Raw genomic sequence first — 24338 nt, 5'->3', positions numbered from 1 at the left:
CTAATGTCTACGCGCTCACGGTCACGCGCGGACGTCACGCGCTTTCCCGTTCGAACATTTGCTCAACAGCGACTCCTGGTCACAGTTTTCGATAAGTCACCGGAAGGTAAACACCCAGGACGCGTAACAAGATAAGTAAGATGTTTAAATTACTTTAACCAGAGCTAAAATGAATCGCGAGACTGAGTTTATGGTGTAACATTAAATAAAATCTAATATACGACGTCTTTAGTGCCTACTGAAAAAACAACTCGCGAGACTTTTCCAGTGTGGTTTGTAGACACACAGAGATGAACTCGACTATAGTTAGTAAATAAAATGAGCGCACTATGAGAGACGTTACATTCTTTTAGTTTTACAAGTGGAACGCACATGAACGCCTCCACTCCATTACGAGTGGGGAAATTCGGGAATTTCTCTAATCCGGAGTTTCCGAGTTTAGGGACGTGTCTGTAAGAAAGCATAGCGGAATCATTAGTCTGTAGTTGACTGTAAATTTATTGAAATTGAATGTTTATTCGCATTAGAAGCTGATTTCAGTTATTATGTGTTTGGTATATACAGCAAGTTACTGAAATACAAGCAAATTGCTGCTGCAATGGTCCTTTCTAAAGGATCCATTCTAAACTCCGCCTTCCAGAGAGCATACTCTGCTCTGATTGGTCAGACGTCCCAGTCTGTTGTGATTGGTCTACCGCTGTCAGCGTGTGGCCAAAAAAAGACTGATTTGTTGCGGCTTTTTCTAAAATTTGCTATGCAAATTGTGGAGAATTGGTAAAATTGCAGTTGCACGAAATTGTTTTGCACAGTCTTTTGCAGACATGTTTGTTGGTAAACAAGACCTATTAGCTGTACTCCTGCTTGTGAATCAAAGAGGGCTTTGGCTGCATGCATGTTGTGACGATGTCACATGACCTGACATGACCTCACATGACCTGACATGGCCCAAATCTGTGGAAAATCCTGGAGGGACTGACTGTTTCATTCACTAAATACATTCATTTAAAAAAAAATTCTAGAGACAAGTTTTAGGATTATGATTTATTAAAGTTGACATGTCCAATCCACAAAGTGAGGGTCTGGTGAATTTATTTTCCAGAAAGACATTTCAGTTGGTGCAGGCTAGTTTTGAGAGCGTTGTCATGGATGAGGATAGGAATGTTATTTGGGAAAAAAATCTTTTTGCATAGGTGTATGAAGTACTTTTTAATCTTAAAAATAGCTATGATGGCCAACACCAAATAGTCAATTTTTTCCCCCAATTTTTACTCCTTACTTGTACAAATAACCTAAAAGATATGTAGAACATGTATTAAAAACACTGGATTAAGCCATGGCCTTAGTGAAAGTGAATAAAGTTGCTGAGAAAACCTTTTGGAAAACTGAGTTCCAGTTTGGAAGACTTCTTTCTGTTTGGATGCACCTCTTGTCTGTCATTTTATAGACACTCTGTGGGTTCCCATAAGATCTTTGGGGCAGAGCTTAATGACTATCGGTGGGAATAAGCCCAAGGAGAAAAAAAAACATTCAAATGTTGAACCCATCTAACCAGATTGGAAAAAAACTTGCCTAATGCACCTTTAAATCTTCATGCCCATTTTAATAAAGATGAACAAACATCATCCAGAATTCCTGATGCCCATGTTGACTTCTCCAAATATAATTCCAACAAATCATATCCTGGTTTTCCCAGCCCATTCTTCAGTCTTTTTTTGAGTTTTTCTGGGAATTCCGTATCCCAGTTTTTAGTCTTCTACCCTCTACCCTGTCATACAACTGATAGAGCTTGTAGAATTACTTCCTCTTACCTTCTCATGAGGTGGAGTCTTCGTGCCGCTGGGCTCGAGAACCCTTGAAGTCCTTTCTCTTTCTCTGAAGAAGTTTGTAACTAAGGAATTCACTCTTGAAGTAAGGTATATGAATCGTCCTTTATATGGACTTCGGTTTATTAAAGAATAAAAGGATTACAAATATCTTAACTCAGAATATAAAGAAAAATAAAGAACAACTGTATACTACGCAGAGTCTGATAATGGTTTTCTTTTTAGAAGAAATTAAAACGAGTAAGTCTTCACCCGTGGAAATGGCATCTAAACACTTGCCTTGCCTCGATATTTATACATTTTTTGAGTGTGGCCCTGTGCGCTAGTGTCCAGGCTAGCGCACAAAACCATGCCTTCTTTAAGGTCACAGAATGGGGTTACATGTTCTGACCTTCACGTTACCTGTAGAGAAACATGATGCATGTCCTTATTTGGGCTTAACAGAGAGACACAATGGACTGGGGAACTTGGTATAGAGCTCTAATTTTTAAGCTGTGTGCAGAAAACCGGATGTATGCTTTTACTCGGACCATGTCAGTTTTATTTCTAGGTGCCCTGGCGCCTTTTCTAATTCATCTATGTGTGTGTGCAGAAAACAGAAGATATGCTTTACTTGGTCCGTTTCAGTTTTATTTCTAAACGCCCTAGCGCCTTTTCTAATTCATCTATGTGTCTAATAAAGGCAGAGGGTCTGGGTTCTGTATTACAATCACGAGCGGCTCTTTTTATTTCTTCTGTGTATCTTTGCCCATATCTCTGATTTTAGTTGCCTAATGCCTTCGGCTCTCTTGTATCTAGCACAATCCTTCAATCTCTCAGCTTCAGCTCTCATTTGATTCAAAACACCTAATATGCTATCACATTCTTTCTCTAAACGTTCATGTTTTAATATCAGCTTTTCAGTTCTTTTCACATCCAGCGTGTCAAGTTGTAAATCTCGCAGGTCTTGCTGGAGGAGCAGAACATCAGGAACAGCTTTCTTAGTGGCCCCTGAACCAGAAGATTTTCCAGTCCGTCTTCGTAGCTAGGTACCTGGGGAACGGCTTGAGCCCTTCCTTTTTCTTGGCCCTCTTTTTCTCCTGATGCGGTTGTGTTTCCCCGGGCTGTCAAGGTTGAGGTTCTTTACATAGTTTAATCATAACACCGTTTAATCATAATCACATAACATAATACATCAGCTTGTATTTTACACTTAAGCAAGAAATAACGGTAGGGCTGAGGCTACATAATCCTGAGATCTAAATCTCCTACAACACTTTACAGATTTTTGTCAACCTTTTGTTCACTTTTTCTACAAATCCCTCAACACTTCAAAGAGCAATCCCTGGAAAACAATCATTTCATTTTTTTTCTATGGACATCAAAAGCCTATTTACAGTCATTCCTACTAGGGATGGATTGATGGCCTTAGAACAATTTCTAGATGTGTGACTGGACAGGGACCCACCTACTGAAATTCTCTCAAGATTATCAGAGCTTGTACTAACACCTAACTTCTGCAAGTTCATTTCCAGGCTTTACTCCCAAGTAAGATGTGTTAGTATGGGCACTAAAATGGGATCCTCTGATGCAAACGTCTTTGTTGGATTTGTTGAGTACAATTTCTTTGATCAAATTATGGGCCAGGTACCCACACTATTTATTAGGTACATTGGAATGAAAATAATATTTTTAGACATATCTTTGAAGTCAGCAGATACCACAAAAAAAAACAAACACAGTCCATTGTAGACTCTTATTTTAAATTCTTAACATCCCAAGCACTACAATTCAATTTATTTATTTGTATAGCGCTTTTTACAATAAACATTGTCTCAAAGCAGCTTTACAGAAACATATAAACACAGGATACAGTATATTTTAATTGTTTGAATTTATCGCTAATGAGCAAGCCAGTGGAGATGGTGGTAAGGGAAAAACTCCCTAAGATGATATGAGGAAGAAACTTTGAGAGGAACCAGAGTCAGAAGGGAACCCGTCCTCATCTGGGTAACACCGGATAGAGTAAAAGGAAGTTCATTGTAGTTTTTATATGAAGTCTGTTTTGTTGAACTGATCCACTGTTCACTAAATCTCCAGGCTGCACCGCTTGGGGCTGTCTTCAGTAGTAGAATGTAGCCTCCAGTTGATGGGAACTCCCACCAGATGTAGGGCATCAGGATGGATCGGGCAGGTATGGAGAGCAGAAAGAGTCAGGATTACTGGCATCTCAGGAATATCGTGTAGCTTGACAGAGACAGAGAGGGAGAGATTATTAGGTATGCTTATTGTCCCATAATGGATAAGACAGTGTACTTTGTGTAAAAAAATAAAAAAAGTCTTCATGGTAAGCTTGAGTAAACAAATCTGTTTTCAGCTTGGAGTTAAACAGTGAGACTCTGTCTGAGTCCTGAACACTAATTGGAAGGCTGTTCCATAACTGTGGGGCTTTGTAAGAGAAAGCTCTTCCCCCTACTGTAGCTTTCACTATTCGAGGTACCAACAAATAGCCTGCACCTTTTGATCGAAGTAGATGTGGCGGATCATAAAAGACCAAAAGTTCGCTCAGGTACTGTGGTGCGAGACCGTTTAGGGCTTTATAGGTCAATAGTAGTATTTTGTAATCAATGCGAAATTTTACTGGGAGTCAGTGCAGTGTGGATAAGATCGGGGTGATGTGATGTCATTTTTTCCGGTTCTAGTAAGGACTCTTGCAGCTGCATTCTGGACTAACTGGAGTTTGTTTATGCTCCTACTGGAACATCCAGACAGTAAGGCATTACAATAATCCAACCTTGAGGTAATGAAAGCAACTAATATTTCTGCATCATGTAGTGACATTATATTTCTTATCTTAGCAATATTTCTGAGATTAACGAAGGCTATCCTAGTAATATTATATAGATGAGCGTCAAATGAAATACTGGAGTGAATAATCACCCAAGGTATTTTACTGCTGCATATGACGAAACAGAAAGACCATCCAGAGTTACTATGTAATCAAAAGCTTACTTCTAGCTGTATGTGGTCCTCAAGGGCGTAACCATGGTATGGACATTGGTGGGGTCCAACAAACTCGGTGGGAGGATATGCAAGTGAATGTAACGTTAATGGTCAAAAACTGGAACTGACGTTAGCCACGCCTACTTCATGGGTGTGCAAATATCAAAAGTTAATTGACGTTCTTAAGAACAAACCAAGCCATGCTATGATGCCTTCTATACTAAGCTAAGGTCACCTAGTATCTAGTTACTTACTGTCTGAAAAAAGCTTGTATGCTCTGCTACACTTTTCTATGCTTGGCTGCTGCCACCATTTCTTACAGACTGTGCGGCTAAAATATATCAACGAACTTCCATTGAGTATGGGCGCAACTAAGCATACAATTGGAGGGGGGGCACACACCTATTTTCCTTAACAAACGGAAATATATTAAAAAGGAATAGACATAAATAAATAGAATAGATGAAGAAAAGACAGATCCGTTGGTAGGGTTCATTAAAGGGGGACATATAGAAAATATTTTGTACTGTATATTGGGGGGGGACAGGTTGGTATTTCCTCAACATTGGGGGGGACATGACCCCCCCAAAGGGTGCGTGGTTACGCCCATGGTGGTCCTAGTAGAAGTACTTCTGTCTTGTCAGAATTTAATAAAAGGAAGTTAATAAGCATCCAACGTCTAATGTCCTTTACACATTTCTCAACTTACTAAGCTGCCGTCTGTCATCTGGCTTTGCTGAAACATACAACTGTGTATCATCAGCACAACAGTGGAAGCCAATACCATATTTATGAATAATTTGACCTAGAGTTAGCGTATATAAAGTAAAAAGCAGTGGGCCTAAAACAGAACCTTGTGGAACACCAAACTCCACCTCAGTGTGCGTGGAGAAGTCACCATTTACATCTACGAACTGATAACGATTGGTCAAATAAGACCTGATCCAGGAGAGGACCGTTCCCTTAATGCCAACAACATTTTCTTGTCTATCAAGGAGAACAGTATGATCAAAGGTATCAAAAGTAGCACTAAGGTCAAGTAACACACGTAAGAAGACACAACCCTGATCAGAGGCCAGTTTAGGTCATTTAGAGGCCTAAATCATGACTGGTACATTTCATGTATATTATTCCTATGTAGTTACGAGCATAGCTGCTGTGCTACAAACTTTTCTAAGATCTTGAGATAAAGGGGAGATTTGATATTGGCCTATAGCTGGACAGTTGACAGGGGTTGAGGTCAGGCTTTTTAATCAGGGGTTTGATAACTGCTAGTTTAAGTGATTTAGGTACTTAGCCAGGACTAAGGGAAGAATTGATTATTTTTAGAAGGGGTTTGATTGCTCCTGGAATAATCTGTTTGAAGAAACATGTAGGTAAGGGATCAAGTTTGCAAGTTGATGATTTTGATGAAGAAATGAATGAATTTAGTTCGGTCTGTCTAAGGCGAGTAAAACATTCTAATTGTTGATCTGATATTGCTATATTATTATTTACAGGGTAAGTTATAAGATTTTAAATTAATAGTCTGAATTACATGTCTAATACTTTCAAATTTGCTACTGAAAAAAATATGTGAAATCGTCGCAGCTGTATAATGATTGTGTGCCTGTTTCAGTGGTGGACTTAATCCTACTGAATTTTGCTACAGTATTGAATAGAAATCTAGGATTGTTTTTGCTATCTTCTATTAGGATGGAGAGATAGACTGATCTAGCAGCACTAAGAGATTTTCTATAGTTCAGAAGGCTCTCCTTTCCATGCTGATTGAAATATTACCAATTTAAATGAGTTTGCAGTGAAAATGAAAATTTTCTCCAGAAAAATAAGGAAATGTGCAATCATTCCTAAGAAATGTCATAGCTTGTGCCATGGAACGCAAAGACAAGGAGCTGATCTACACTCTGGGAACTTTAGTACCCCATGAAATGAACGTGATGTTCTGACTACAGCTATTACGTCAAGCATATCCACTGGTTTCACTACAGCCTCAGAAGCACTCTGCTTTTTCCACCACTACCTGTATGTACTGTGTATGCAAAAGTCTTGTGATTTTAAAGAAATGCTGTTGTAAGAAAAAATGGAGAGGATGTCGAAGATCTCCATGAAGAATACATTTATTACAGCATGGCAGTGACAAAGTACATGAAGCACTTCAAGTTTGTCTGAGTCAAAGTGAACCACGAGCAATATCAGCACAGACATTTTATACTGTGTTTCAATCCAGGTTTTCTATATGTAATGTAAATAAAGTTTCATTATAAATGAAAATTAAGGATAGCATTTGCTGTGATCGCTTTCCATACTCACATCTCGGTACGGATGTTCTTACAGATGTGACCCTAAAAGGTGATGATGCTAACTACGGTCACATATCCCCTTTGTTCAGGGATGGTGTCGTGGCAAACAATCTTTCAAGCCTAAGTCAAAAATCTTCAGAGAGAGAAGCTTAGTAGATGTCAAAAAGTAATTATCTTTATTGAAACAATAAAGTGAGACAGTCTACAGAACGTCTAAATTATACAAACACACACAGCCCTTTTTATACCTTTCTCCACAGCGTACTCATCTTAGGCGGGGTTTTACCTTTTCTCATTAAAAACAGACCAATCATCTTCGCCACAATTATTCATGTCTACTTATTATCTTAAATTTGTGGAGCATGCGCAGTTAGTTGTTCTTCTTGAAAAGGTTTTATGAGGACAAGGTTTCTTTTTTTCTTTTCTATTTTTTAAAAAGGGTTTCACTCAGAGTCTTTGTTTTTTGTTTCTCTCTGATCAACACACCCTTCCTATGCTTCAATGAGCTTCTGTCTGTTTCTGCTGTCCTAGCTGATATCTATCTCCCTTCCTGAGGCCCTATCCTAACTCCTTAATTGTCCTCCAGCCTCAAGGTTATTTACGTCTGTGTAGGAAAGTACAGGCGGATACAGAAAAACAATTATTGTTCAGTAAGACACAGAACTCATCTAACTCAATACACACTTAGAATAGAACTTGATCAAAAAGTTCTATGGGTTTAGATTATGCTTCTAAATATTCAATTCAATTCAATTCAATTTTATTTGTATAGCGCTTTTTGCAATAGACATTGTCTCAAAGCAGCTTTACAGAAATATCAACATGGTATACAGATATTAAAGGTGCGAATTTATCCCAACTGAGCAAGCCACTGAGTGGCGACGGTGGCAAGGAAAAACTCCCTAAGATGTTTTAAGAGGAAGAAACCTTGAGAGGAACCCGACTCAGAAGGGAACCCATCCTCATCTGGGTAACAACAGTTAGTGTGAAAAAGTTCATTATGGATTTATATGAAGTCTGTATGGCGTTAGGAGCAGCCGTAGTCCCAGCAGTCTGGAATTAAAGAAGATTTGAGCTCCATCCAGAGGCAGAAAGGATCTGGATCTCTAGTATCTCCATAAATTCGTGTGGGGCTCGGCGAAAGGAGAGAGGGAGAAAAAAGATTATTATGACTGCGAAGTAGTAGAACAGAATCTAGTCAGGGTAGGCTTGAGTAAACAAATACGTTTTAAGCTTAGACTTAAACACTGAGACTGTGTCTGAGTCCCGAACACTAATAGGAAGACTGTTCCATAACTGTGGGGCTCTATAAGAGAAAGCTCTTCCCCCTGCTGTAGCCTTCACTATTCGAGGTACCGTCAAATAGCCTGCATCTTTTGATCTAAGTAGTCGTGGCGGATCATATAAAACCAAAAGGTCGCTTAGATATTGTGGCGCGAGACCATTTAGTGCTTTATAGGTTAATAAAAGTATTTTATAGTTAATGCGAGATTTTACTGGGAGCCAATGCAGTATTGATAATATCAGTGTGATATGGTCGTATCTTCTAGTTCTAGTTAGGACTCTTGCAGCTGCATTCTGGACTAACTGGAGCTTATTTATATTCCTACTGGAACATCCAGACAGTAAGGCATTACAGTAATCTAATCTAGAGGTGACGAATGCATGAACTAGTATTTCCGCATCATGTAGTGACAATATGTTTCTTATTTTAGAAATATTTCTGAGATGAAAGAAGGCTATCCTAGTAATATTATCTACATGAGCATCAAATGATAGGCTGGAGTCAATAATCACTCCAAGGTCTTTAACTGCTGTACATGATGAAACAGAAAGACCATCCAGAGTAACCATGTGATCAGAAAGATTACTTCTAGCTACACATGGGCCTAATAAAAGTATTTCTGTTTTATCAGAATTAAGTAGAAGGAAGTTAATTAACATCCAATGTCTAATGTCCTTTACACAATCCTCAACTTTACTAAGCTTCTGTCTGTCCTCTGGCTTCGCTGAAACATACAACTGTGTATCATCAGCATAACAGTGGAAGCTAATTCCATGTTTACGAATAATTTGACCTAGGGGTAGCATATAAATATTGATTATACATGTAGATTATGCTTAAGTAATAAATCTAAATGTTCGTTATACATATTGATTACACTTTATTAGCATATCCAGATGTTAGTTACACATATTGATTATACTTCATAAATATTTTCTATAATGGTTCTTGATGTCCTACTGCCTTTCCCATGCTATAACTGTGTGAATGTCACTTTAGGTGGTATTATACACATATTGCTGAGACTGAGATAAATTGTCCCTTTGCTAATTCTGCCTTTTTGTGGAACAAGCTTATCCTAACACAGTTCGGGGTGGAATCTACTGAGAGGCAGTCTGTAATTTCTTACGTTGTAAACCAGAAACATATATTTTTTATTTCAGGGTAACTTTCTTGGACAGTAGTGATCTAGGACAGAGGACCACCTAGAGCCTATCTGGTGTCTAATATTTACAGTTGAAGATGTTGCGCTACATGATCATCTGCTCTACACTTCTCATGACTGCCGTAACGGTCCGAGGTGAGGTCTCTTATACATTAAATGTTACAGCTGCAGCTTCCCCACCTTATATATATTACAGTATCTCACAAAATTGAGTACACCCCTCACATTTTTGTCAAAATTTGATTATAACTTTTCATGTAACAACACTGAAGAAATGACACTTTGCTACAATGTAAAGTAGTGAGTGTACAGCTTGTGTAACAGTAATGCTGTCCCCTCAAAATAACTCAACACACAGCCATTAATGTCTAAACCGCTGGCAACAAAAGTGAGTACACCCCTAAGTGAAAATGTCCAAATTGGGCCCAATTAGCCATTTTCCCTCCCCGGTGTCATGTGACTTGTTAGTGTTACAAGGCCTCAGGTGTGAATGGGGAGCAGGTGTGTTAAATTTGGTGTCATCGCTCTCACACTCCCCCATACTGGTCACTGGAAGTTCAACATGGCACCTCATGGCAAAGAACTCTCTGAGGATATGAAAAAAAAAAAGAATTGTTGCTCTACATAAAGATGGCCTAGGCTATAAGAAGATTGCAAAGACCCTGACACTGAGCTGCAGCACGGTGGCCAAGACCATACAGCGGTTTAACAGGACAGGCTCCATTCGGAACAGGCCTCGCCACGGGTCGACCAAAGAAGTTGAGTGCACATTCTCAGCTTCATATCCAGAGGCTGTCTTTGGGAAATAGACGTATGAGTGCTGCCAGCATTGCTGCAGAGGTTGAAGGGGTGGGGAGTCAGCCTGTCAGTGCTCAGACCATACGCCGCACACTGCATCAAATTGGTCTGCATGGATGTCGTCCCAGAAGGAAGACTCTTCTAAAGATGATGCACAAGAAAGCCCACAAACAGTTTGCTGAAGACAAGCAGACTAAGGACAGGGATTACTGGAACCATGTCCTGTGGTCTTATGAGACCAAGATAAACTTATTTGGTTCAGATGGTGTCAAGCGTGTGTGACGGCAACCAGGTGAGGAGTACAAAGACAAGTGTGTCTTATGTGTCTTGCTTACAGTCAAGCATGGTGGTGGGAGTGTCATGGTCTGGGGCTGCATGAGTGCTGCCTGCACTGGGGAGCTACAGTTCATTGAGGGAACCATGGATGCCAACATGTACTGTGACATACTGAAGCAGAGCATGATCAGTATGCAGTATTCCAGCATGATAACAACCCCAAACACACCTCCAAGATGACCACTGCCTTGCTAAAGAAGCTGAGGGTGAAGGTGATGGACTGAACAAGCATATCTCCAGACCTAAACCCTATTGAGCCATCCTCAAATGGAAGGTGGAGGAGCACAAGGTCTCTAACATCCACCAGCTCTGTGATGTCATCATGGAGGAGTGGAAGAGGACTCTAGTGGCTACCTGTGAAGCTCTGATGAACTCCATGCCCAAGAGGGTTAAGGCAGTGCTGGAAAATAATGGTGGCCACACAAAATATTGACACTTTGGGCCCAATTTGGACATTTTCACTTAGGGGTGTACTCACTTTTGTTGCCAGCGGTTTAGACATTAATGGCTGTGTGTTGAGTTGTTTTGAGGGGACAGCAAATTTACACTGTTATACAAGCTGTACACTCACTACTTTACATTTTAGCAAAGTGTCATTTCTTCAGTGTTGTCACATTAAAAGATATAATCAAATATTTACAAAAATGTGAGGGGTGTACTCACTTTTGTGAGATACTGTATATATAATTGTATGACGCATGAGATATGAGATAAAAATGTCAGTTTTAAGATCCAGATCTCAATATCCATATCTCAAAAAAAAAAAAAAAAAGGTTATGATTTTGGAAACAGACAAAGTGCAGGCCATACAAAGGATATCTGGATATTTGATAATCACTAATAAGCCTGATCTGTATTTATCTGCTCAGCACAATGTGAGAGACCTGATGTTGGGGAAAACCGGATTTTGACTGAAGACCACCAGACTTTTCCTGATGGATCCACTGTAACGTTCAAATGTTCCACTGGTTATATTCCTGTGGAATCATCAGCTTCCAGATCAATCACCTGTACTGGAACCCAGTGGAGCGACCTCGAACTTCAATGCAAAAGTAAACTGTCTACAAACATCTTTTTATATTGAGCTTTAATTTGTGTATAGTTTGGATTACTGGTGGGCGATATGACAAAAATATCATATCACGATTCTCATTTCTACCATACACGATATGTATCATGATATATTAGTTTAGCAAGAAATGATCAAACAACCATATAACATTTTTTTTTATAAACATTTAAGTGGTTTGTATAATGTACACAAAAATAAATGTATTTGGTTTTTTATATTTCAAATATTTCATTTTAAAAGTAGAAGAAAACCTGTAAAAACTTAATTTTAAGATCACATCAGCTGCTTCTAGTCAGATTATCTAAAAATAAACAAAACAAAAAGTAAGATATAATGATTTCTCAGAAAAGCATATTTGACATAATTTATCACAATGTTGATATTATATTGCCATATTGTCCCTGCCATAGTAGTTTGGATTCATATCATAAATGTTTTTTGGACACTTTGCACTTTAATAGGAAAAATACTTATTTTATTGCATGGACACATGCAACCCTTTATACCACAGCACAGTTAAAAGCTGGAATCTGATTGGTCAGAAGGCATGTATTATGTTTGTAAAACAGCACAGGTATTTCCGGCTGTAAAATAAACGATATGCGTATTTATTAATATGCAGGTTCTAGTACATTATTGTTTCTATAGTAACAGCTCATACACAGGGACGTGGACTCTTCACATAATAGGAGACTTAAAATAAATGGATTTAAAAACACATGGTTTAGCAAAGTAAAGTGTTTAATTGTAGATGTATGACGTTTTTTTGTTAGGAGACGTTTATTTAACATTTATGGAAGGAGTCTTGGTTGTAAGCGCTCTCAGTCTTGGTTACATTTTCAGTTTTCTTTGTTTTCACAGTAAAATCACGGCCTGTGCTGTGTGTGTGTGTGTGTGTGTGTGTGAGAGAGAGAGAGAGAGACTGGTGAGGATATAATTGTCTATCATAGCGATAACGTAGGTGAGAACAGGAGATAACTTGTCTCTCAAATGTTCCACAGCATCAAATCTAACTATAAACCGTTAAAAAATGTGACAAATGTGAAAAATGTTATAAACGCTGACAAATCACTGTGGTATAAGTGGAAATTCTTTTTTTTCCAGAAAGACCCTGTGGAAGTCCTGGCGAGATTACCAATGGAAAGTATATATATCAACCTACAGACGGAATTTCGTTTGGTGCAACCATCACAGCAGAGTGTAATGAAGGGTAAAAATTGTTTATCCATATTTGGTTCTGCACACATGTATCTGCACAATAATAGTGAATAAACAGACTGTGGATAAACTATAAAAAAGTGAATAAGCATACTATGTAATGTATACAAACTATACTACACTACTAGTCAAACATTTAAATTTAAATTGTTTGCCTAAACAAGTAGCCTTCATTTAGAACATAGGAGAAGAAGTGTGGAGATCAACAAATTTGAATAAAAGAATTTAAATAAAAGCCTCCTGGGTGAAGCTTCTCATGAAGCTGGTTGAGAAAATGCCAAGAGTAATGCAGCAGAAATGCTGTTAAGAATTTCAAATAGAAAATAGTTTTGAATTGTTCAACACTTTTTGATCACCGCATAATTCCACATCCGTGTTAATGTGTATTTTATTATTATTATTATTATTATTATGATCATTATTATTATTATAAAATGGAAGAAAATTTCAAAAAAGAGAGAAGCCTTTCTTTGTATGAGCAAGTGTGTCCAACTTTTACCTGGTAGTGTAAAATCAAAAGTGTTGCTGATCATACAAAGATAAGACTGTATGTTAATACACCTAATGCAGCTTCTTGACTGTTCTGCTTTAATGGCCTCCCAATAATGACAAGCAGACTGACACGTCCTTTCATTTCATTGTTTGAAAGAAAATCTAAAGGAAAAAACTAACTTGTTTTCATTGCTAAATTAAAATCTCTTTGCAGTTATATGCTTGTTGGAACACAAACAAGAAATTGCAGAGAAAATGGTTGGGATGGGAGAGCTCCTATATGTGAAGGTAATGTCATTTTTCACTTTTACATTTTTCATTATTAAAAACAGCTTTGCGCTACATTACAATGAAGATAATAATACTAGATAATAATCAGAATTTAGAAATGTTGTCAGCATTCATTTACCAGCTTGGCAAGGTTTTAGAGGAAGATGACCCAATGCTGCAAACTGACATTTTGAATGACTTGCTTGTAATTTCTGTTATGGAGGAACATTAATGATTTCTCCAGTCTCCAAGGGTGTTATATAGTGATGAATACCAAGTTTAAAATGTATCCTGTACTAAATCATCAACATTCTGTTCAAATCCTACAAACCTTCTCAGTTTAAAATGTGATGACATGAATGTCCTTATTACAGCACTGCACAATATGATGGCATTCTGGTATTTTCCTTTCTCTGTAGATTTTACCACAGAATTTATACAATTATATTTCTCCTTCAACATTAGTCTAAAATAATTATAGAATACCTGAATATTTATTGTGATTTTTTTTTTTTCAGTGACGAAGTGTCCAAAGCCTACCGGTATAACAGATGGCACTTTTGAACCAGAGGATGACTCATATGATTATGGTGAAGCAGTCACATACTATTGTAACAGAGGTCTTGATCTTATTGGACTTCCAGTATCAACCTGCTCTAGTAATGGAACTTTTCAGCCTTCTCCTCCTCGGTGTCTGCGTGAGTTCCACTCAATTCAGTGTTTAAAACAATATTTCATTAAAAAATAAGAATAAAAATCCTGTTTTTACATTTTTATGTTGATCATGATGATTTTAAAAGTTATAAATTGTATATTTGAGCACAAACGGGTACAAGAAGTAAAAAAAAAAAAAGTGACATTCTTTTTATACAGGTGTGTCCTGTGAGAGACCGGAAATCCCAAACTCAGTTAGAACTGAAGGAAAATCACCACCTTATAAATATAACAACTTTGTCCGCTACCGGTGTAATAAAGGCTACAGAATGAATGGGTCTGATTACCTGACCTGTAAGGAAGATGGGTGGGATCCACCTCCTCCTCAGTGCAATGGTACTACTAATGAATGTTTCTCAATAATAAACATAATTATATATTCACAGCACAAACAGCATCAGTTATGACTGGTTCACGGAGATTCATGCAATCAGATGTTATGTTCTGATGATTTGATTTTTTTCAGAGGTTTAATTGCCATTCTTTTCTTCCTCAGCTATTACATGCTTAAAACCTCCTGATATAAAGAATGGAACATTTAACCCCCAGAAGGAGTTATATGAATACAGAGAAACAGTCACATGGTCTTGTAATCAAGGTTTTAGACTTATTGGAGCTTCAACAATATCATGTACTGATTATGGAACATTTGAGACGTCTCCCCAATGTCTGGGTAAGTATTTGAGAAAATCTCAGATACGATTGTGTTGTTTTGTGTGATGTTGAAATTTGCTGTAAAGGGTCTGATTACCTGACCTGTGGGGAAAATGGATGGAGTCCACCTCCTCCACAGTGCCACTTATGTAAGATTAATCAATGTTTTGAATGCCTGATATGCCTCCTCAACCAGATGATTGGCTGACTGGGAATTCAGAAGGAACCCTGTTTAACAATTTTTATATATATATATATATATATATATATAATCCCTGACAATGATAATAATAATAATAATAATAATAAATGTTAGTTATATAGTTTCACACATTTAGATTGCAGCTCAAAGTACAAGGTGAATATTTAAAAAAAACAACAACAACAAACAATAAAGTAATAAAGCAAGTAATAAGTAAGGAATAAGACCCAACCTGGCATGCTGCTGTTGGAAAATAATCAACAACAGGGTGTGATGTGGCCTAAGTCCCTAAGTGCTTCATTCCTCTTATACCACAGCAGATAGCCATGTTTCATTTATTAATGAACTGCACTGTATGTTTTTTAACTGTTTATAGTTCTCGAATGTCCGTGCGCCAAGTGCATTCCTGGTAGCACTTATGTTTATTATGGCTATAAACAGTTGTTCCTGTTCCAGCCTCCCATTTGTTTCTTTCTTTTCAAATTAATAAGATAAAAATGCTACTTGTCATGTTAAAGAGAAACCAGAAAGCACAAAGTTCTTTGTCCTGAAGACTTTTCGGTGTCTTAACCTTAACATTAAGGATTTTAAGTATTAAATCTTATTATTATTATTAAATATTAAATCTCCTTACAGAAATCTTCACCAGATCAATTATACATTTGTCATTGTTAAATACCAGCATGATTTAATCTGTTTTGTAACGTGAATGAGGTGTTACTGTAGAAGAAATAACATTAGAAGAAGCTCATTGCAGCTAGAACTACTGTCAGAGCTGCTGTTTATACAAGAACAAACACCACCTTCTGACCAATCAGAATGGAGAATTCAACAGTGCTCTGGTATAAAAATGCACTAAATAAAAGTAGTGTCAGAAACAGTAAGAAATAAAATATTGTGTATTACAAAAAGATCTGTAAATAATAGAGTAAATGTACAATAATTTATCAGACACTCAAAGATTCACAACAGCACAAATATGCAAAACAGGTGTTGTCTCAAGCACACCTGATGCAACTAGTCAAGGGCTTCATTATTTGCACCAGGTGTGCTTGAGCTGGAACACACACACACACACACACACACACACACACACACACACACACAAACACACACAATAATATAATGAACCCATTTTCTATTAGCACATTGATGTTAGGTGTACAGTTGATATGGTTTGGAATAAACAGCATTCTATGTTTCTGTTCACTCTTCTCTTTTTCCAGATGTGATCTGTGATAGACCTCAAATTGAACATGGATATATTGACAGCACAGAAAAATATTTTGTATATAAATCATCGGTCCGGGTCCACTGTAACCAGGGATACAAGATGGAAGGGTCTGATTACCTGACCTGTGGGGAAAATGGATGGAATCCACCTCCTCCACAGTGCCACTTACGTAAGATTAATCAATGTTTTGAATGCCTGATATGCCTCCTCAACCAGATGATTGGCTGATTGGGAATTCAGAAGGAACCCTGTTTAACAATTTTTATTTATATATATATATATATATATATATATATATATATATATATATATATATATATATATATATAATATCCCTGACAATGATAATAATAATAATAAATGTTAGTTATATAGTTTCACACATTTAGATTGCAGCTCAAAGTACAAGGTGAATATTTAAAAAAAACAACAACAACAAACAATAAAGTAATAAAGCAAGTAATAAGTAAGGAATAAAACCCAACCTGGCGTGCTGCTGTTGGAAAATAATCAACAACAGGGTGTGATGTGGCTGAAGTCCCTAAGTGCTTCATTCCTCTTATACCACAGCAGATAGCCATGTTTCATTTATTAATGAACTGCACTGTATGTTTTTTAACTGTTTATAGTTCTCGAATGTCCGTGCGCCAAGTTCATTCCTGGTAGCACTTATGTTTATTATGGCTATAAATAGTTGTTCCTGTTCCATCCTCCCATTTGTTTCTTTCTTTTCAAATTAATAAGATAAAAATGCTACTTGTCATGTTAAAGAGAAACCAGAAAGCACAAAGTTCTTTGTCCTGAAGACTTTTCTGTGTCTTAACCTTATCTTCTTATTATTATTAAATATTAAATCTCCTTACAGAAATCTTCACCAGATCAATGATACATTTGTCATTGTTAAATACCAGCATGATTTAATCTGTTTTGTAACGTGAATGAGGTGTTGCTGTAGAAGAAATAACATTAGAAGAAGCTCATTGCAGCTAGAACTACTGTCAGAGCTGCTGTTTATACAAGAACAAACACCACCTTCTGACCAATCAGAATGGAGAATTCAACCGTGTTCTGGTATAAAAATGCACTAAATAAAAGTAGTGTCAGAAACAGTAAGAAATAAAATATTGTATATTACAAAAAGATCTGTAAATAATAGAATAAATGTACAATTTATCAGACACTCAAAGATGTGTAAAAGTGCTAGATCATTAAGAGATTTAAAAATTAGTAATATAATATTGCTCATGTAAACGGCTGTAAAATAGTCAAATGAATATAATCACATTGACAAAGGAATTTATAGTATATTGCATTATAAATATATTAGTGTGGAGTTTTATTCCAGGTGCTTGTGTAAGTTTAACACTCACAACAGTGGGAACACTGAATACTTGAACTGTGAACTATTTTATATTTTGACTGTTTGATTTTTTTTTCCATGTGTTTGTATCCACATTATTGCCTACAGACTAAATGTAAAAGGTTTCATTTAATGAAACTAAAATCTAATAATTTAATTTAATATTCATTTGCAGGTCCAGTTCCTTGGATTAGGATCATTTTAATTGTTCTAGGAGTCCTGGGTAAGTATGTGCTCTTTCTCTCTCTCTCTCACATACTCAAACCAGTCCACCATGTCACAGAGATCACACTTTTGTCCCCCATTCTGATGTTTGATCAAGTAAAGCTCTTGACCTGTATCTGCATGATTTTATGCACTGGATTAGGGCTGCAACTAACGATTATTTTCATTATCGATTAGTTGGACGAGTATTTAAATTTTTTTTTGATTAATCGGATGGGGGCAGGGCAAGCTTTCAGTACATTTTATTTTTTGTTTATTTAAAGTAAAATCCACAAACTGAGTGTTACAAATATAAACTTCAGACTAAAACTTTACACAACTGTTTGTCCAAAACAGAAAAGAACCCAATACACACACACACACACACACACACACACACACACACACACAAGAATATATACTATTAATGTAGGACTGTAGTTTAATTGGGTGATTTTTGTGCATCCATAAAAATAATGCATAAATACTATAAAATAAATGTTTTTTATATATAAATGGAAGTGATCTCTCTCTCTCATATATATAAATTTATTTTATAGTATTTATGCATTATTTTTTTATTAATGCACAAAAAGCACCCTACTACAGTCCTAAATTAAAAATAAAAACTCACTTTCACTGCACCGTGTGGTTTCTGTTCCTCACTGCCTTTAGGAATATTATTTTACTTGTGTTTACTTTTGATCGTAGTGTTTTAATGAGACATTACAGATCTTACTCGCGCTCCCACTCTGTATCACTGCGTCTGCACCGCGCGTGAGGAGCAACGCGGCCTCGTTACTAACACCTCACTTCCGTTATAATAAATTACAGAAGTTACACTGCAAGCGCAAACACAGCATATAATGACAATAAACTTAAATTAAACTAAACCTTTTAAGCAACTTGCACCAGTTTCCCCTGCCCCTTACACACAGTGGAGCATTTTGGATATAAACATAAGTTTGTCCTCGTGCATGAGTTTGATCTCGCAGTGTTTAAAATGCACCCCTCTGCCTTAGAGGACTTGGAGGTTATACACTTTTTCCTCAGTTACTTGACGATTTCTCCTCCATCTGATGGAGACTGAGGTCATGTTGGGAATAAAAGGTAACGCTGACAGAAAGTAAACAGAAGAAAGTCATTATCGGTGACTCTGGGTGTTTGCTAATGCTAGCGTGCGTATGATGTCATGCACCGTCGTGGCTTATAGGTCCGGTTAGTAAAAAAAAAAAAAAGCTAGTGATATATTTGAGATGATATTACCTTTCTAAAATCCACACACTAGACGGTAGTGCATAGTGTAAGTGTACAGTACGTCATTTGGGACACAACTTTAGTATTTACTCTCTGAAGAGTAACGTAATGAGTAAATCTCCCCCGTGCTGCGCGCAGAAAAACTAATCCATAATGAGATTCGTTGACAACGATTTTCATAATCGATTATCGATTAGTTGTTGCAGCTCTACACTGGATAAGTGCATTAATGAGCCGTTGTACAGGTGTTCCTATTAAAGTGAACTAATCTGGCACACCAAGTGACTTTAGAATCCCTAAAAGGGTGGAAAAAAAGAGCAATAAGTTAGTTTTTTTTTACTGCTTTGTGAAACTGACTATTGTTAAAACTGCTATGGAAATAAATTTTAATTGAGTAATAATGTAAAGCATGGTGGTATTGCTGTGTTTTTTGTTTTTTTTGCAGATGTTAAGCTATTATTTTCACCTACAATCTTAGTCATGTTTTTTTTTCTATTTTGTATAGTTTGTGTTCTTGTTTGTGGTGGTTGCTACTGCTGGAAGAAAAAGAAATATAAAAAGTAAGTGCGATTTTCTTAAAAAATAAACAAATAAAAATACATGTAAAAATAAAAGCTTGACTAAAAATCATATGACATGCTCACTGTTTTCATGTTTTTTTTAAATCTGGCATGAACACTAACCTGATTTTATGCACTTCTGTTCTTTGTTCTTTTCCAAAACATGCACACACCATGCTCAGTGGCACATGAAGCACACTAAATATAGTTCCCTTCACTAATATTGGCACCCTTGCTAAATATGAGCAAAAAAGGCTGTAAAAAAATTGTCTTTATTGTTTAATCATTTGAACTTTTGTTTAAAAAAAAAAAAATCATACAAATACTCTGAGACTCCCATGAGAGCTCATGGATATCAAGCAATTGCAAACAAAACCCAAGTTTATTTAAAAAAAAAAAAAAAACTTTGTTAAATATAGGTGTGCAACAATTACTGGCACCCCTATGAATTCATATGAGAATAATATATTTTAAGTATATTCCCATTGATATATTACTTTTTCTTAGTACTCCTGGGAGACTAGGAACAGGAAATTGTTCAACCATGACTTCCTGTTTCATAACGGTATAAATATGAGGGCACACACAGGCCAAATTCCCTTAGTCATTCATAACAATGGGTAAGACCAAGGAATATAGCTGTGATGTGCGGCACAAAGTTGTTGAGCTTCACAGTATAGGAAGTGTCTATAAGAAAATATCACAAGCATTGAAAATGCCCATTTCCACCATCAGGGCAATAATTAAAAAGTTCCAGTCAACTGGAAATGTTATGAATCAACCTGGAAATGGACGTGTGTCTATATCGTCTCAACACACTGTGAAGAGGACGGTTCAAGTGGCCAAAAAATCTCCAAGGATCACAGCTGGAGAATTGCAGAAGGTAGTTGCGTCTTGGGTTCAGAAAGTCTCCAAAACTACAATCCGAAGTCACCTACATCACCACAAGTTGTTTGGAAGGGTTTCAAGAAAAAAGCCTCTACTCTCAACTCAAGCATCTTCAGTTTGCCAGACACTACTGGAACTTCAAATGGGATCGGGTTCTATGGTCAGATGAAACCAGAATAGAGCTTTTTGGTAATAAACACCAGAGGTGGTTTTGGTGCACACAGAGAGGTAGCCATATGGAATAGTACCTCATGCCCATGGTTAAATATAGTGGAGGCCCTTTAATGTTTTGGGGATGTTTTTCTGCCAAGAGGACCTGGACATTTTGTTAGAACACATGGCATCATGGACTCTATCAAATATCAACAGATATTAAATGAAAACCTGACTGTCTCTGCCAGAAGGCTTAAAATGGTCCGTGGTTGGATCTTCCAGCAGGACAATGATCCAAAACATACATCAAAACCAACACAAAAATGGTTTACTGACCACAAAATCAAGGTCCTGCCATGGCCATCCCAGTCCCCTGGGTTGCAACCCATAGAAAACCCCACAGGTGAACTGAAGAGGACAGTCCACCAGCGTGGAGCTCTAAATTTTAAGGATCTGGAGAAATTCTGTATGGTCTTCTATCCCTTGCCATATAAAACTCTGAGCTGTTATCTTGGCAAAGGGAGGTAGCACAAAGTATTGACTGAAAGGGTGCCAATAATAGTTGCACACCTATATTTAACAAAGATATTTTTTTTGGATAAACCTTTTTGTTTGGAATTTGTTTGATATCCATGAGCGTAGACTATTTTTGTGATTTTTTTTTAACAAAAGATCAAATGGTTCAACAATAAAGACATTTTCTTTACAGCTTTCTTTGCTCATATTTACCAAGGGTGCCAATATTAGTGAAGGGCACTGTACATCTAAATAAACAACACTTATCAGCATGATCACATTGGTGTAGTTTTTATCAACTTAATTTGCCTTTCTGTTCCAGAACGATTCAAAATGATTCCAAACCCGAAGACGATACTCTAGTTCTCCACCATTTATAGACCAGAGGAATCTTCACCCAAAAGCATGTACTGACTGACTGAGACCCATACACATCCCAGAGTCTCTCCATCAACCTAATTTGATCAAGATTGGGATGAGACAAATTGAGACAAAGAAGCCAGCTTACCGGCAAGAAGGGGAGAAACAGCAAAGCTCAGTGTTCTCCTCTTGGATTGTACAAGCGATCACTTTTTCATGTTGCCTTGCCTGATCTTGCCTGTGATCATTTTCGTCGCATTGAGGAATTATTGGAAGTTGTGGATTATTTTCCTTTGGGACTGAGTCACATAACATCAGTGCTTCTCACGAGCTCCTGGAATGAGGCGTGTTACCGGTGAGGCCGTTCCGACACATACACTCACCCACATTACCCTGGACCTTTACCGACAATTCAAACGCACTCACACAGTTTTGTACATTGTGTATAATTTGCTGTTCCCTTTATTTTCTTTAACTTTTTGTATAATACACTTTGGATTTTGGCAGAGTTACTGGTAGCAAGGTTTTTCTTTCTTGAGTATATATATATCAAACAAAACTTAAAAGGGGGGTAAAGCCAAGCTTTTTACACATTTATTAATAGGTTTGAATTGTGTGTAGTGTCAGCCATATGAGTCCATGTGAATGAGCTGTTAGTATTAAAAAAAAAAAAAAAGCATCCAGTAAGCAAGTGCGTTAATATAAACCTGTGATTTTCCTTAACAGCTGGTACTAAGGTTAGAGCTACTGTTATAGACAATTAATCAACGCCTTCTGAACTATCCAAATCAAGAATTAAATGGTCATGTGATTTGATGTAATATACAGCTATATCTGCTTTATTGTACTAGAGTGCTGCAGAGATGACACATTTTTGTAGGTCAGCCCAGAAGTTAGCATCACCCTGGTTCCCTTGACAAAAAGCCAATATAATTTTTCCACTGGCTTTTAGATTATTGCAGAAAATAATCTCTATGACCAACAAAAGTTTACAATTCTTACACGTTTTGTTCATCAAGATAATCATCACAAATTTCATTTGAATCAAATTTTATGAATTTTGAAGTTTAAATAGAATCGCCAGAAGTAAAAGTTAAAGTTATGCTACAAACAAACTACACCACAGTCGCATGACTTCGTCACCACCACTAAGCTTCCGACAACTTTCAATATTTTTTTTTTTAAAAGCACTAAAATTGGAAAATACTTTAAATCGATAAATGTACAAGTCGGAAAGTTTGCGTTGGAATAGTTTGCAAGAGCACGATATAAACATTGTAGTACAGGCTGTAGTAGATGAGTTTTCCTGTTTGGCTTGATGACCTTTAATATCCCCAACAACCTCTGTAGTCCCATTTAGCCACTTTTTCAAGACGCGTAAAACCAAAAAAATCATGAGTGGGCTATTACAGATGTATTTTATTTTGTAGAATATAACATGACAACATCTTCAGCTTGTGTTAACCATAAATCTTATTTAAGGCATTTAAACAAAAATCCATTTTAAAAATCCATTGACTTTGAGACGATGGAACCTGAAGTGCAAAAACACGAACTTATTTCCAGGTGTTAGGACTCGTTCCTGCTGCACTCTATGATATAGTAGCATAACATTGACGTTGTGACCATTGTATGTTTGGTTACACAAGAAGTGTTTTTTTTCTTTCTTTCTTTTTCCCCCCTCTGTGAATTCTTTTTGTATCTACATTCAAAGAAAGCCAAAAATTGCTTTTACATCACTTCAATATCATCAAGCTGATCTCAATTGTTGAGTGTGGCAAATAACATTATATTAGAATGAATGACCGGATAGAAACTTTTGTATCGAATGTCTGAGTGGTTCACTTCAGGACTGGGCTGTAATTAATAATGATGAATTATTTAAAAAGTATTGCTTTGCTGTTACATTGCACTATTAATAAAATTTCACTGTAAAAAAAAAAAACCAAAAACAGTAGTTTAAAAATAAAAGTTTGTGCTGATATTACTTTGACATTTTCTTCAATACATTTGGTCTTTATATTTGTCTTTTTTTCCTTCAAGTGTCTTTGTGGTTAAAAAACGAAACAAAAACATAACGCATCATAAGAGAAACAGTTGACCTGTTCTGGTATGACCAGCAGGGAAAGTAGATTTATGCTGCCTGATATAAGACACAAACAGTATGGATGGGAATGACTCCTTCTTGTTACTAATATTCAACCAGTTGTTCTTGAGATATTGTGCTAACGAGAATCTCTGAGAGATGGCTACACGGACAGTCAGACGGATCGACTGCAAAAATCTTAGATAAGCAGAAACTGGGACTTGAGTTCCTGAACATGCAAGTAAAAGTAACATCTCTGTAACATTACACTAATTGGGTGCTTCCATAAATAATTTTTTTTAAAACATGCGCAGAATAAAAAAATAGTTAATACAAAAAAGAGAGTTTTAAAATATTTTTTTAAATACCAGTAACCTTAGTGTACACTACTTTTTTTCTTGTCCCATCT

At 36.8% G+C, this 24338-nt stretch overlaps 1 protein-coding gene across 2 annotated transcripts; it reads left to right on the top strand.

Annotated features, from left to right (window-relative positions):
• LOC128619831 (C4b-binding protein alpha chain-like) lies at nt 1-23798 on the top strand. 2 transcript variants are annotated; one of them, XM_053644293.1, is made up of 12 exons: nt 1-135; nt 9554-9690; nt 11559-11741; nt 12866-12971; nt 13686-13759; nt 14260-14439; nt 14615-14791; nt 14952-15128; nt 16538-16714; nt 18081-18128; nt 19872-19926; nt 21806-23798. In XM_053644293.1, the coding sequence occupies exons 2-12, from the start codon at nt 9633-9635 to the stop codon at nt 21861-21863; spliced, it is 1293 nt and encodes a 430-aa protein (XP_053500268.1). In that variant the 5' UTR covers nt 1-135; nt 9554-9632; the 3' UTR covers nt 21864-23798. The 2 variants fall into 2 exon arrangements, with proteins under 2 accessions (XP_053500268.1, XP_053500269.1); XM_053644294.1 differs by lacking the exon at nt 1-135 and adding an exon at nt 154-2851.
• Nucleotides 23799-24338: the final 540 nt, after the last annotated feature.

Source organism: Ictalurus furcatus, chromosome 15 (genome assembly GCF_023375685.1).
Source record: "Ictalurus furcatus strain D&B chromosome 15, Billie_1.0, whole genome shotgun sequence".
Taxonomy (NCBI): domain Eukaryota; kingdom Metazoa; phylum Chordata; class Actinopteri; order Siluriformes; family Ictaluridae; genus Ictalurus; species Ictalurus furcatus.
The sequence above is the reverse complement of the archived record's forward strand: the minus strand, read 5'-3'. Positions and strand labels throughout refer to the sequence as shown.